Source organism: Aulonocara stuartgranti (assembly GCF_965226115.1).
Source record: "Aulonocara stuartgranti genome assembly, chromosome: 10".
In the NCBI taxonomy this organism is placed as follows: Eukaryota; Metazoa; Chordata; class Actinopteri; order Cichliformes; family Cichlidae; genus Aulonocara; species Aulonocara stuartgranti.
Window position 1 is genome coordinate 28296122 of NC_138946.1, and position 15479 is coordinate 28311600.

The 15479-nt window shown below is 41.1% G+C and overlaps 1 protein-coding gene across 1 annotated transcript in view; it reads left to right on the plus strand.

The window, feature by feature from the left end:
• Positions 1-278: 278 nt before the first annotated feature.
• The window catches only part of alcama (activated leukocyte cell adhesion molecule a), a 36855-nt gene continuing 21654 nt past the window's right edge, over positions 279-15479 (plus strand). The window contains exon 1 of the mRNA XM_082549207.1: positions 279-523. Within this exon, the coding sequence (XP_082405333.1) occupies positions 466-523 (58 nt within the window). The 5' untranslated portion in view covers positions 279-465. The remainder of the gene's footprint in view (positions 524-15479) is intronic.

A 15479-nucleotide genomic window follows, 5' to 3' on the forward strand; every position in this document is an offset into this window, starting at 1 on the left:
AATGTACAGAATTCACCTGCTTGCTGCTACTACTGCACATTCACCCAATGTATATACTATATATATATTTAATGTTCTTCCTCTACCCCCCCCCCCCCCCCCCCCCCCACAATTTTTTGCACATGTCGAGGAGCGTGTCAGGCTACATTTCACTGTGTGTTATACTTGTATAACTATGCATGTGGCAAATAAAGAATCTTGAACCTTGGACAATGAAGCAAAATCCCCTAAGAGTCTCCTCCTCCTCCCCCTCCCCCTGTCCTTTCGTCAGCTTTTCCGTATTCCACCTGCCCGGCCTCCCAGTTCAAAACGCATTTCGCTGGACTTTTCACTCTTAAACTGTTGTGAACAGCAGTGAGAAATCTGCCGACCATATTTGTAAACCTTGGTTTGGTTTCCACTGGTCATTACTTGTCTTGCTGGTCATCCACCAACCCCACAATCTTTTCCCCTTTTTTCAAAACGATGGATACTGTCGCTTTACTTTTGCTGTTTGTGGTCAACGCTGGAACGCTGGTTCAAGGTAAGCTTCGCTAATAACGTAACAACAACAACAACAATCTTTATTTATAGAGCACATTAAAAGCCAGGGGCATGCCAAAGTGCTTTACATGAAACAATAAAACAATAAAATGATTTACGCTAAAACATCAGAATCATATAAGTGTGGGATTATGTTCACAGATAAAAACCACTAATAGGAACAGTCAATAGCACACAGCTGTAGCAAAGAAGAACTGTACCATCATACACGTAGTAGGAATACCTCCTAGCATGGTTAGAGTGCTGATGTTGATTTGGCACAAAAATACAATACAGACTAATGCAGTACTAATATTTCTTATAACTAAATGCCAGTTAGCGTAAAATACAAATAACTCACCAGCTGGGTGAGGAAACCGAGACATGCTCGTGACTGATTTTCAGTGTTGGGCTTCCCACTTTACCTTTTTTTTTTAAATAAATAAATAAAAGGGAACTATTTTATGTTAAATGGGTAAAGCAAAGGAACCTGTTTTGTGTGTGTTTGTGTATTGTTTGATATACCCGAGTAGGTTAAGAAGAAGCCAGAAATACTTTTACTTTTATGTCTTTTGTCATGTAAGTCAGGGAGGTCTTGAATTTTTGTACTATATAAGAATATATATATATATATACACACACACAGCAGAAAGTCCCCGGACTTTCTGCTGTGTGTGTGTATATAGTCCCCCCGTGTATTTGCTGTGTATTTTCACGGCAGAATGAAAAAGCACCTGACTCGGTGACTCACCACTAGAGCATGAACAGTAGCTGAAATTAGAATCGGTGAAACTGAAACTGAAAATAAATGAGATCACTGCTAAACACACAAACATGAACACTACTCATATGATGCCTTGTAATACACTGGTATCACTTCTGCCCTGTGGTGTGTTAGGTAGTTTCCATCTTGAAATGACGTTAGCTTAAAGTCATTTGACAATTACAAGTGAGTGTGACTAAACAAGAAGTAAAACACTGTTTTTGGCCAAATCCCAGTGGAGGAGTAGCAGCTTTTAATATACAAAAAAAAAAAAAAACAGTTCCTCCCACACTGAAAAGAGGAAACTGGAGAAATCCAAACTGAATGGACTTGGACATCCAGGATATTGATAATGCAGTTGTACTGACAGCAGACTGACAACCTACACTTACTATAGTTGAACAGAGAGATCAATGTTGCCCTTTGGGGCCCTTATGTGTGTGGGGGGTTTTGTTGTTTTGTTTTTTTATAACATCTTGGCCCATACTCCATACCAGCGATGGTAATATACCATTACTTCCTGGCGGTAATCCTAAGCCTCATGCAGCATGAACCTCTTTCTTTTTAAAGCTAAAAGCCACCTCTGTGCTTGTAAAACCATCTGTGGTACACTATGAGGCTTCACATGTGATATATGATGACTCTAACGCTGTCAAGCTGCTCAGATTTTCAGTGTTGTGAAACAGAAATGCTCCATGCATTACACAAACTTCTAGTGTTTCACATGTATATATTTTAGGCATATTACCAGTGAATTTTAGTCCCATGTCACAGAATATTAAGATCTTTTAGCCCTTAGAACTAAAGACATGATTTGGAGAAAGAGACTTTGTCCTATCTGTGATGGCACACAGATCCTTAGAGAGTAGAGTAGATAATTCTTCTATGTGGAGCTTGCTAATATTTATTTGCTTTATCAGAATCATGTTTATTACAGGAGCCAGTTGAGGTGGTTTGGGCATCTCATAAGGATGCCTCCTGGGTGCCTCTTTTGGTGAGGTGTTCCGGGCATGTCCCACCAGGAGGAGGGTCTGGGGCAGACCCAGGACACGCTACAACAACAACGACAACAATCTTTATTTATAGAGCACATTTAAAAGCCTTGGGCATACCAAAGTGCTTTACATAAAACAATAAAAAATAAAACAGTTCACACATTAACATCAAATACATAAAAGTAACAGATTATGTTCACAGATAAAAGCCACCAATAAGAGTAAACTGCAGCACATAGGTTATAGCAAGGTAAGACTGTACCACCATGATAAAAGACACCAATAATGGAAAGATAGCAGAGAATTTAATACAATACAATACAATAGGTCAATAGGTCACTGCAAGCAAGCCAGCATTTAACTGGTAGAAAAGGCAAGTTTAAAAAGATATGTTTTTAGCCGTGATTTAAAAGAATGAATAGAATCAGACGCCCGGATGCCAATCGGGAGATTGTTCCACAGCTCCGGTGCAACTAGAGCAAACGATCGATCACCTCTAGATTTCAGTCGAGATCTGGGCTGAACCAACAGTAACTGTGAGGATGACCTTAAAGCCCTAGCAGGAGCATATGGGTTTAAAAGTTCCTTAAGATAGCTTGGTGCAGTGTTATTGGTAATTTTAAAAGTAAACAACAAAATTTTAAATTGAATATTGTCACGGAGGAGCAGGGAGGACTCGGCGCAGACTGAAATCTCAGAAAAACAGGTTTATTTACACACTCCAGGTTCACTATATACAGGTGAAGGAGAGGGGGGCCAGGGTTCCCAGGGGTGCGGAGAGGGGTCGGGAAAAGCGTCCAGAGTCACCAAACCAAGCACGAGAAATCTGCATACAGAGAACAAGAGTTAGCACGGAACTTTCACGGACAGAGCTCAAAACTGGCTGAGGCTAAAGTAGCACTGACGAGCGTTACTCAATAGTCCAGCGGCGAGGTGCTCTCAGTCACTGCCTTAAGTAGCGGGAGCAAACAAGGTGAGGAGCCACAGGTGATTGCCTACAGGTGGTGGAGGCCGGGAGCTCACAATGAGCTCCGCCCAGGCAGCGAGCAGAGAGAGAGGAGAGAGAAAAAAGACAAAACATAACATGTAGCCACACAGGGCCAGCCGAGCAGGCACGGGGACCATGACAAATACGATATTTGACAGGCAGCCAGTGCAGATCAGCAAGGACAGGAGTAATGTGGGCAAACTTCTTGGTTTTAGTTAGAATGCGTGCTGCAGCATTCTGAACTGTCTGTAATCTGTGTAAAAGGGAAGAGTGAAGACCACAATAAAGTGAATTGCAGTAATCAAGCCTTGACGTTACAAAGGCGTGGATCAGCTGGAGGGATTATGTCTCTCAGCTGGCCTTGGTGTTCCCTCGGACAAGCTAGAAGAAGTGGCTGTTTAGGCCGCTGCCCCTGCAACCCAGCCCCGAATAAGCGGATGAAGATGGATGGATGTTTATTACAAATTCTAACATAATTAAGGATTTGTGTCTCATTTTTGCTAGGTAATCATTGATTATTGTTTTCAGCAAGTCTCACACACGTCTCCTGGGCAGTTCCAGCCCTTTTTTTATTGGCAAATCTCTCAATCTCCTCCAGATTTGATGGTGTTGTTGCACGGACCTTGGTGTTCAGGTCAGATCACAGATTTTAAATCAGATTCAAGTGAGAGCTTTGCGCAGAACACACAGTACTTTGTTCACTTTGGTCTTCTGGAGTTATTTACTAGGAGCAAAATATGTTTTGGGTCGTTGTTGTGTTGGAAGACAAAGTGACAACCCAGACCCAGTTTTGCACAAGTATCTTTTTTTCTTCATAATTCCTTCACTTTGATGAAATTCCCAGTTCTGGATGCACTGAAGTATCTCCAAGTTTCACTGCTGGATGGTGTTCTTTCAGTTGCACACCTCTCCCTTTTTTCTCCAAACATAAGCAGCATCTGCAGCACAGCGCTCCCAGCTGCTATGCACACTTTTGTGCTTTTGCATTTTTTATGCTTTTTTAGTGCAACACACTGATCACTTTCAGTCAGCAGGAACTGAGAGAAATTGGCCTCAGCATGAACTTTATATTGGATAGGACCCAAAGTATCCCACCTGCGATTGTGAAACCACTGGGTGCTCTGTGGGTTATTGTCTACTAATTGTAACTGAATCCTGGCTCCATTTGCAAATCCCCGATGCCTCAGTGGAGCTACCAAAATCATCTGTGTTTTTTTTGAACCGGAAGCTTTGGATAACTAGCTCCTGCCAAGAGCCTTCCTACCACATTTTGGATCAACTTAAGGCTTTTCATGGAATTTTTAGGACATCCTGATAATAATGAATTGCAGTAGTCCAGCCTACAAGTAATAAATGTGTGAACTAGTTTTTCACCACCATTGAGAATGAGACAGGATGTTTCTAATTCTACAGAGGCTGTCATTTGATGCTTAGGTCACAGGCTGACAAACCTGAAAAACATGTGTGACTACATTTCTGCTATGCAGATTTTGTTTTGCTTTCAACCAGCATGGTGTCACATTTTGCATGCGGTGTGGAAAAGGCCTCTTTCTTTGTTAAATGATGGCTTTGTGCCTTTCGGTGAGTAAATAAGAGTTAAATGTTCCCATTTATTGTGAAGATCTTCGAAAAAGTTGTGGCTAACCAGCTAATAGCTGTCTTGGACAAGTACAGTATTCTTGATTAGTTTCAATCTGGCCTTTGTAGAGCTTATTCCACTGAAACAGCTCTTAAGTGACATTTGATGTGAACTGATAATGGAGAATGTTCTGTTTTGCTGAGCTTAGAAGCTACCTTTGCTTTTAATACTGTTGACCATCGTGTTTTGTTCAATAGGCTGAGATATTAGATGAGTGTATCTGGGTCTGCTTAGGCTATTTCTAAGTCCAGGTCTTCTTCCAGTTCTCTTATATATGATGTGCCACAAGGTTCTGTTTGGGGTATCTGTTTCTGTTATCTGTTCCCTCTTCAGCAAATTTTGAACATCTTTAAGGACATTTCTTATCACTGCTATGCAGATGACTTTCAGTTTATATCTGTTTTGAGTCCTAGGATGTTACTAAGCTGAAAAAGGAAATTATCCTGAATAGGTGATTAGACTCTAAAAGTTAGATGGCTGGTATCTTTTTTCCAAAACCAACAAGTATAAAAAAACTGAACCCTTGTTTGTGCCTCTGGCAAATTTGCACCTAACACAATCAAAACACTTGGTTACTTTGCCTCATTTGCTAAATCTTCCATTTGGAACTTTGGGATAGAAACATCCGTCATTTAGAGAAAATATTACGCATTTCGTATTGAGCTGAGAAGGAACGCAGTTTGTCCCGTACTTCATCTAGAATGGAAAAAGACACAAAGCTGGAGTTATTCTGCGTCTTTACGCTGTCAGCTGCCTTTTCTTCTCTTATTCTCTCCCCCTCCCTCTCCTGTTGCTACTTCAATCGTGAAACTGATCAATGATCAGCTGATCAGCTTTTCTGTCGCAAGTCCCGTCTCTCTTGTTTGTTTATCTCCCACTTTGCGCCAGAAAGAGGAAACCAGTGGATGTAAGCTTGATCAGCTTTTGTTAGAATTTATTTAATATTAATTTCTAGTATCAGCTGATGTTTGCTGGAGCCACGGCAGTAAAAGCTGCTGGTCATTATATCGGTTTGGTTATCTGGTGAGAGGGAAACATGAAGATGAAACCAGGAGATGTCCTCACAGAATCATCAGAGCTGAACAGGTGATGGAGAAACAGGTTTACCTTTTAGGTGACATGAATGAGTTGAAGGGAAGTTATAAACTGTTTCTGAGAAATAACACCAGGATTCTTTTCTAAGTAGCTGACAGCTGGTAACTGTGCAGGGGCGGGTCTAGCAAAGTTTTGCCAGGGGGCCAGGTAGGGCGTTAACAGGGAAAGGGAGCACACAGAAATACTCTTTCTTTCTTATTCTCATTTAAAATGTCTAGCATTTAACAAATAATTATCTGAATCTTACAACCAAAGTTTTCATCTGACGCAAAATGTATAGAAATCATACATATACCAACAAGACAGTGTACATCACTGTCACAACAGCGTCTGTTTTCATTCAACCACAGCACTGAAACTGCTCTGACAAAAGTGTTTAATGACATATGTCTGAATACAGACAGTGGAAAAATGTCAGTTTTAGTTTTACTGGATCTCAGTGCAGCATTTGATACAGTTGACCACAACATATTACTCAAACGACTGGAGAACTGGGCAGGGATAGCTCAGTAGGTAGAGTGGTGGCCCCATGATCGGAAGGTCGGGGGTTCGACTCCACTGAACGGCTAACCTGAGGTACCCCTGAGCAAGGTACCGTCCCTACACACTGCTCCCCGGGCGCTGCACTGGTGGCTGCCCACTGCTTCACTGGGTGAATGGGTTAAATGCAGAGGAACTATTTCCCTATGGGGACTAACACGCACACTTTACACTTTACTTTACACACAGGTCTTTCAGGAACTGTACTAAACTGGTTCATAACATACTTAGAAAACAGGAAATACTTTGTATCAATAGGTAACTTCACATCTGAGCAGACAAGTATCACATGTGGAGTTCCCCAAGGTTCCATCATGGGACCTCTTCTGTTTAACATCTACATGCTCCCACTGGCACAGATTATAAAGAACAACAAAATAAACTATCACAGCTATGCAGATGACACACAAATATATTCAATTAAATTCAATTGAATTTTATTCATATAGCGCGAAATCACAACAAAAGTCGCCTCAAGGCGCTTCATAGATACAGAGAAAAACCCAACAATCATATGACCCCCTATGAGCAAGCACTTTGGCAACAGTGGGAAGGAAAAACTCCCTTTTGACAGGAAGAAACCTCCGGCAGAACCAGGCTCATGGAGGGGCAGCCATCTGCTGCCACCGGTTGGGGTGAGAGAAGGAAGACAGGATAAAAGACATGCTGTGGAAGAGAGACAGAGATTAATAACAGATATGATTCAATGCAGAGAGGTCTATTAACACATAGTGAGTGAGAAAGGTGACTGGAAAGGAAAAACTCAATGCATCATGGGAATCCCCCGGCAGCCTACGTCTATTGCAGCATAACTAAGGGAGGATTCAGGGTCACCTGGTCCAGCCCTAACTATATGCATTAGCAAAAAGGAAAGTTTTAAGCCTAATCTTAAAAGTAGAGATAGTGTCTGTCTCCCGAATCCAAACTGGAAGCTGGTTCCACAGAAGAGGGGCCTGAAAACTGAAGGCTCTCCCTCCCATTCTACTTTTAAATACTCTAGGAACAACAAGTAGGCCTGCAGAGCGAGAGCAAAGTGCTCTAATAGGGTGATATGGTACTACAAGGTCATTAAGATAAGATGGGGCCTGATTATTTAGACCTTGTATGTGAGGAGCAGGATTTTGAATTCAATTCTGGACTTAACAGGAAGCCAATGAAGGGAAGCCAAAACAGGAGAAATATGCTCTCTCTTTCTAGTCCCTAGTCCCTTCAGCTAATCCAAAATGCTGCAGCATTTTGGATTAACTGAAGGCTTTTCAGTGAGTTTTTAGGACATCCTGATAATAATGAATTACAGTAGTCCAGCCTGGAAGTAATAAATGCATGAACTAGTTTTTCAGCTTTGCTTAGGCTGCTGCCCCCGCGACCCGGCCCCGGACAAAGCGGATGAAGATGGATGGATGGATGGATGGATAGTTTTTCAGCGTCACTCTGAGACAGGATATTTCTAATTTTAGAGATGTTGCGCAAATGGAAGAACGCAGTCTTACATATTTGTTTGATATGTGCGTTGAAGGACATATCCTGGTCAAAAATGACTCCAAGGTTCCTCACAGCGTTACTGGAGGCCAAGGTAATGCCATCCAGAGTAAGAATCTGGTTAGATACCATATTTCTAAGCTTTTCAGGGCTGAGTACAATAACCTCAGTTTTATCTGAATTAAGAAGCAAAAAGTTAGCGGCCATCCAGGTCTTTATGTCTTTAAGACATATATCACAATGTCACCAGGAGACCAGGGCCTTTACAGGCTCTTGGTTATTACATTGAGGAAATTAATGACTGGTTGTGTCACAATTTTTTCCAGCTAAACAAAAACAAAACTGAAGTAATAGTCTTTGGAGCCAAAGAAAAACGATTACAGGTCACCAGAGAACTTCAATCTATACACCTAATGACCACCAACCAGGCGAAAAAAAGTATTTAGTCAGCCACCGATTGTGCAAGTTCCCCCACCTAAAATGATGACGGAGGTCAGTAATTTGCACCAGAGGTACACTTCAACTGTGAGAGACAGAATGTGAAAAAAAAATCCATGAATCCACATGGTAGGATTTGTAAAGAATTTATTCATAAATCAGGGTGGAAAATAAGTATTTGGTCAATAACAAAAATACAACTCAATACTTTGTAACATAACCTTTGTTGGCAATAACAGAGGTCAAACGTTTACTATAGGTCTTTACCAGGTTTGCACACACAGTAGCTGGTATTGTGGCCCATTCCTCCATGCAGATCTTCTCGAGAGCAGTGATGTTTTGGGGCTGTCGCCGAGCAACACGGACTTTCAACTCCCGCCACAGATTTTCTATGGCAGGGGTGCCCAATCCCGGTCCTCGAGAGCTACTATCCTGCAGCTTTTAGATGCATCCCTACTCCAACACAGCTGAATCAAATGGTTTGATCTCTTCAGCATGCCATCATGTTTGGCAAAGGCCTGATAACAAGCCATTCATTTGATTCAGGTGTGTGGGAACAAGGATGCATCTAAAAGCTGCAGGACGGTAGCTCTCGAGGACCGGGATTGGGCACCCCTGTTCTATGGGGTTGAGATCTGGAGACTGGCTAGGCCACTCCAGGACTTTCAAATGCTTCTTACGGAGCCACTCCTTTGTTGCCCGGGCGGTGTGTTTTGGATCATTGTCATGTTGGAAGACCCAGCCTCGTTTCATCTTCAAAGTTCTCACTGATGGAAGGAGGTTTTGGCTCAAAATCTCACGATACATGGCCCCATTCATTCTGTCCTTAACACGGATCAGTCGTCCTGTCCCCTTGGCAGAAAAACAGCCCCATAGCATGATGTTTCCACCCCCATGCTTCACAGTAGGTATGGTGTTCTTGGGATGCAACTCAGTATTCTTCTTCCTCCAAACACGACGAGTTGAGTTTATACCAAAAAGGTCTACTTTGGTTTCATCTGACCACATGACATTCTCCCAATCCTCTGCTGTATCATCCATGTGCTCTCTGGCAAACTTCAGACGGGCCTGGACATGCACTGGCTTCAGCAGCGGAACACGTGTGGCACTGCGGGATTTGATTCCCTGCCGTTTTAGTGTGTTACTGATCAAATCAAATCAAATCACTTTTTATTGTCACATCACATGTGCAGGTACATTGGTACAGCACATGTGAGTGAAATTCTTGTGTGCGAGCTTCACAAGCAACAGAGTTGTGCAAAATACAATAATGTAAACAAGCAAAATACAAGAATGGCTACATCTGAAACTAATAAATATATGTACAATATATAATAGTATATGCATTTCTGGATGTGTATACTAAATATTTTTCTACGTGTGTGTGTGTGTGTGTGTACACATATTTTACAAATTAAATAGAGTAAACAATGAATAGAATATATAAAATAAATAAAATAAAATATACAGAGTGAGACATGTGCAAAACAGTGGCATTACTGTACAGTATGGAGTGCATAATGTTAAAGTTCCAGTAGTGAAGCTGAGGTGTCTATGATGTGTTCAGCAACCTGATGGCCTGATGGAAAAAGCTGTCTCTCAGTCTGCTGGTACGGGACCGGATGCTGCAGAACCTCCTTCCTGATGGAAGTAGTCTAAACAGTTTATGGCTGGGGTGACTGGAGTCCTTGATGATCCTCCCCGCTTTCCTCAGGCACCGCTTCCTGTAGATGTCTTGGAGGGACGGAAGCTCACCTCCAATTATCCGTTCAGAGCACCGCACTACTCGCTGGAGAACTTTGCAGTTGTAGGCGGTGCTGTTGCCATACCAGGTGGTGATGCATCCAGTGAGGATGCTCTCAATGGCACAGTGATAGAAGGTCCTGAGGATGCGGGGGCTTATGCCGAATCTTTTCAGTCTCCTGAGAAAGAAGAGGCGCTGCTGCGCCTTCTTCACTGTTTTGTTTGTGTGTACTGACCACGTAAGATCCTCAGCCAGATGTACACCAAGGAACCGGAAGCTGCTCACTCTCTCCACAGCAGCGCCGCTGATGGTGATGGGGGTGTGTACTTCTCTGCATGGCTTCTCTGATGGTGACCTTTGTTACTTTGGTCCCAGCTCTCTGCAGGTCATTCACCAGGTCCCCCCGTGTGGTTCTGAGATCTTTGCTCACCGTTCTCATGATCATTTTGACCCCACGGGATGAGATCTTGCGTGGAGCCCCAGATCGAGAGAGATTACCAGTGGTCTTGTATGTCTTCCATTTTCTGATGATTGCTCCCACAGTTGATTTTTTCACACCAAGCTGCTTGCCTATTGTAGATTCACTCTTCCCAGTCTGGTGCAGGTCTACAATACTTTTCCTGGTGTCCTTCGAAAGCTCTTTGGTCTTGGCCATGGCGGAGTTTGGAGTCTGACTGTTTGAGGCTGTGGACAGGTGTCTTTTATACAGATGATGAGTTCAAACAGGTGCCATTCATACAGGTAACGAGTGGGGGACAGAAAAGCTTCTTACAGAAGACGTTACAGGTCTGTGAGAGCCAGAGATTTTCCTTGTTTGAGGTGACCAAATACTTTTTTTTTTTCACATTCTGTCTCTCACAGTTGAAGTGTACCTCTGGTGGAAATTACTGACCTCTGTCATCATTTTAAGTGGGGGAACTTGCACAATCGGTGGCTGACTAAATACTTTTTTGCCCCACTGTAGCTGCCAACATCTGTGAACAAATATAATTCTGTAAAGTTGTTCTATGTAGTGTGTAACTGTTAATATAGAGCATTATTCAATTTATTGCTAATGCAATTATATGGCACATTCACTTCTGAGGAAATTTTAGATGCCACTCATCATCAGAAAGGTTGCCTACCCCTGCATGCATTTATTTCATTATGTTTAGATTACCTTAAATCACTGGTCGCTTGTCTAAGTAAAAACTCCTTGGAACATCTGTAAGTTGTTTAGAATGATGCTGCAAGGGTGCTGACAAAGTCTTCCAAGTGCTGAGGTCACGCTGTTACTGACCCACCTGCATTGGATCCCCATTAAATTTAGAGTCCATTTCAACATTCTGGCTTTTAGAGTTCTTCATGGACAAGCACAAACTTATATCAATAAACTTTGAAATCTTTATGTCCCTAACATGCCCCTGAGGCCATGTAGTTGAGGCCTGCTGGCTGTGCATCATACAAAGCTGAAAACTAAAGTAGACAGTGCTTGTGCAACTCTGGAAGGGTCTACCTCTGAAATATGTGGTCTCAGTGGTCTCTTTTAAAATACGGCTAAAAATGAATCTTTTTGGCCTTGTGTTTGGTTAACTTTGGTGTATTTTGTTGTGAAGTACTATGTGATGTTTACCTTAAAAGTTGCTATTGTTGTTGTTTTGTTCTCACAAGAAAAGGCAAATATGCTCAAATTATAAGTTTTCACAATTTATTATCAGACTGTTAGAATTTCCACTTGTTTTATGTGGACCTCTGGCTCAGAGGCAAAGGCTGCTGGGCCCAGGCAGGAAACACTTTTATTGCATGTGGTAAAAACAGAATGTTAACACGATTGGTAAAACATTGGAGGGAAGACTTTAGACCACATCTCAGGCTGCACCTTTCAGACCATGTAATAATAAAACATGGAGAAAAGACAATTTCAAAAAAACCCCACCGAAAACCGATTAACATTGACTAGAAGCTAACTCTGGTACTAATGTTGGTCGGTTGGTGGGTGGGGTGGGGGGTTTAAAGGGACCAGATTATGTGCTGGAACTCCTCCATAATTTAGGAACCACAAAAGTAAAAGTTCAGTATCGACATGGGAAGAACAAGGCAGCAGTTGTGAATGTCAATGACCAAATAGTCACAGACTTCATCATGGTGGCACGAAGACCCAAAGTCCTCTAGTGGGCCCTGTGTTCACTGCCCAGCATTGCTCAGCATTGCTTAGAAAACTAGAATTGCCAGGTCCACCACTGGTGCCTTGTGATAAGCACACTAACATGTATAAGGAGGAAGGACATCTGCAGGTCACATTGTCTTAGTTTTTAATTGGTTTACTTGCCTGTTGGACATGTTTCGGACCTCAGAAAACAAGTTCTTGTACTGGGCATTATTTTTTGTCTAATTACATGAATTGTAAATAATGAAAGGCATTTTGAACAAGAGGATATTCTGTTTCTCTCCAGACATGCTGGTGCCTCAACAGTCTGCTGAGTCTACACAAGGCCATTTTCCCATATAGAATTAATTAGCCTTAATTCCCAAGGGCACTTGCCTTTCCATCCCTCTGTGCTTCTCTAGGGCATCACATCTAGGATTAACCATGGGCCAGCATGAAGTTGATCGAGAAATCTATATAATTTTAACTTTGATTTTATATATGGTCTTCCGAAAGACAGAGGGATATGTCACATTTTAGGTTTTTAAAAGCAAGGAAATTAGTGCTTTTATAAAACGGATGGTATTTTTTTTTTCTTCCAGATAAATAGAAATGTGTTTTGTTTGTTTTTAATTTTGAAATCAAAGGCTTGGGCTTGGATTCGCGCTGCTCTGAACACTGCAGCCTGTGGTATTCACATTCCAAGTTGAGGAAAATCTAATATCACAATATTTTTTGCCTACATCACGATACATGACATATATCACAATATGTTTAAATAACCTCCAAAAACAAATGTTATTTTTAGCCAATCAGTCATTCAAATCGATCCCTCAGTGTTTTGTTTTGTTTTTTACAAACGACTGTACTGTCAACAGTATGTTTCTTCCTGTTATCAACACTAGACCTTTACCAGCAAACGATCACAGCAACATAAAAGGACATGAAGCAAAAATTCACCACGGTGTACCAGGTAGAAAATGTTCTATTTGGGAGGGGGAAATTAATGATGCATTCGCAGAGTTTGGGAGAAAAGACACTCACAGTGAATTGCATGCAGATGGTTACGGTAAAGCCATTTTAGCCATCATATATGGAAAAACTTGTGATACAGTATATTCAATATATCGCTCACCCCTAAGTCCAAGACCTTAAAGAGTATTGAGATTTGGAAGTTGCAAGAGTTAGATTGAACATAGTCACTTATATATCAAGTTTGCATCAGAGAAATTTTCATTGCCTTCAATGTCTTCCTATCACCAACTCTGCTGTGGTTGTGTAAGATGTAGTCAGAGTTTCTAGCAAATGCTTTGTTTATTGCAGATGTGCCGGAGTCTAATCGGAAAACCTAATTTGAGAACTTGGGCCCATTGTCAGTGACAACTTTATCTGGTATTCAGTGTATTGCACACATTCTCTGGAGCGTGTCAGTAGTGACTGGAGCTGTAAATACCTGAAGTGCAAGACTACTTGGGGCTCCTATTTTTTTTAAATCAATGTAGACAACCAGAGGATCGAGGCAACAAACAAGGCAAGTCCCCTGGACTGGATTGGACTGGGTGTTTTAAACAGAGAGACCATCTACACTTCCTGTTTTGTAGGACTACACGATATGACCAAAATTATATAGTGCAATTCCTACAAATTTAGTGAATAGTTTATATCATTACCACATCAAAAGTTTCTTTTTTTTACATTTAGATTAGATTAACTAATATGGACCTTACATGGTGTTATCCAGTAGTGACACACACTGGATGACTCACACAATCATCCAGTGATTGGATACAATGGCAAAAAATGCAATGGCAATTTTTTTTGCCATTGCATGAAACCATATATTTATAGATGTAACTTGTAATAGACATTATTATTTTTCTGAGTCTTTATTACATGGCGTACCACAGGGAAAAGCCTGTTCTAATGTTTGAGTCTGAGGTTTATTATGAGGACCTGGCTCATATTTGCCTTTGATTCATAAACTCTCTCTGTACTCTTTAATGTGATTCTTGCAAAGAAGGTTTGTTGTGTTTGTGTCTGTGGTGGGGACCATTTTCTTGTATAATTTGTGCAGTTTTCTCCTCCATGTCACACTTTTCATAACTGAATCACGTCCACGCCACAGAGGTAGGCCCTCGTTTAGGAACGAGCTCCTCAATTTGTTTTGCCTGGTTCTTCTGCTGTACCGTGGTGATTATTGCAAACTGTCATCTAAGTCAATGAAAACATATTACAGTAAACCGTGTCTTTTGCGACAGCACAAAATAAACAATAGATGTTTTGATATCATCATCTGATATATTTCGTTATATCTCACATCTCTGTATTGAGGTGCTGGTTCCACGGATCGGCAACATCTGCACTTTATAAAGAACTCAAACAGCAACTTGCTTAGAGCCAAAATAAATTTTACACATATAGTATAACTTTAAACAAAGCTACATTCAACATCTATAGAACAAACTTATACAGTTACACAAAAACTATACTAAACAAAGTTGTTGGGGTTTTTTTTTTTTTACTCGCTACTGAGCAGGGTGAAATTCTGAACAATAACTCCACAAAGTCACTTCAAACCTTAACAAATAGCCAAGGCTACATTAACATTTTCATCATAATAAAAAATAAAAAATTTCATTGTATGTTGTTAGCCTGTCTCTTACCATTCTCACTTTCTATATTTTTGGCTAATTTCACTCAGTAATATTCGAGTGTTTGTACTCACAGTTTTTCAACATGCTTTGTTTTTAACAGTTAATATATATTTTTTGTAGAAATGCAGAATTCAGTGACAAGAAACTGGACAGGGAAACAAGCAATATTGTTTTAACTGTCCATCCATCTTTTTCCACCAATTTTCTTACTTCTTTGACATTACACATGATCGTTGTGATGTATGGTATCACACATCACATTTGGAGTGACAGGATATTGTGCTATAGTTTGACTCACTTATTAACACCCAGGCATTTTAAGACAGTTATAGTTGGGAGGAGCTGCTCACTGACCCACTGGTACATTAATGATTATTTTCGTTGCTGGGTTTCTTAAGATCTCAGCAGTTGGAAGTGGGTTTGATGTACACAAGGATTGATTGAGTCAGGGGAGAAGAGCTACATGGATATGTTCATGTACCCAGGTTTGGCTAATC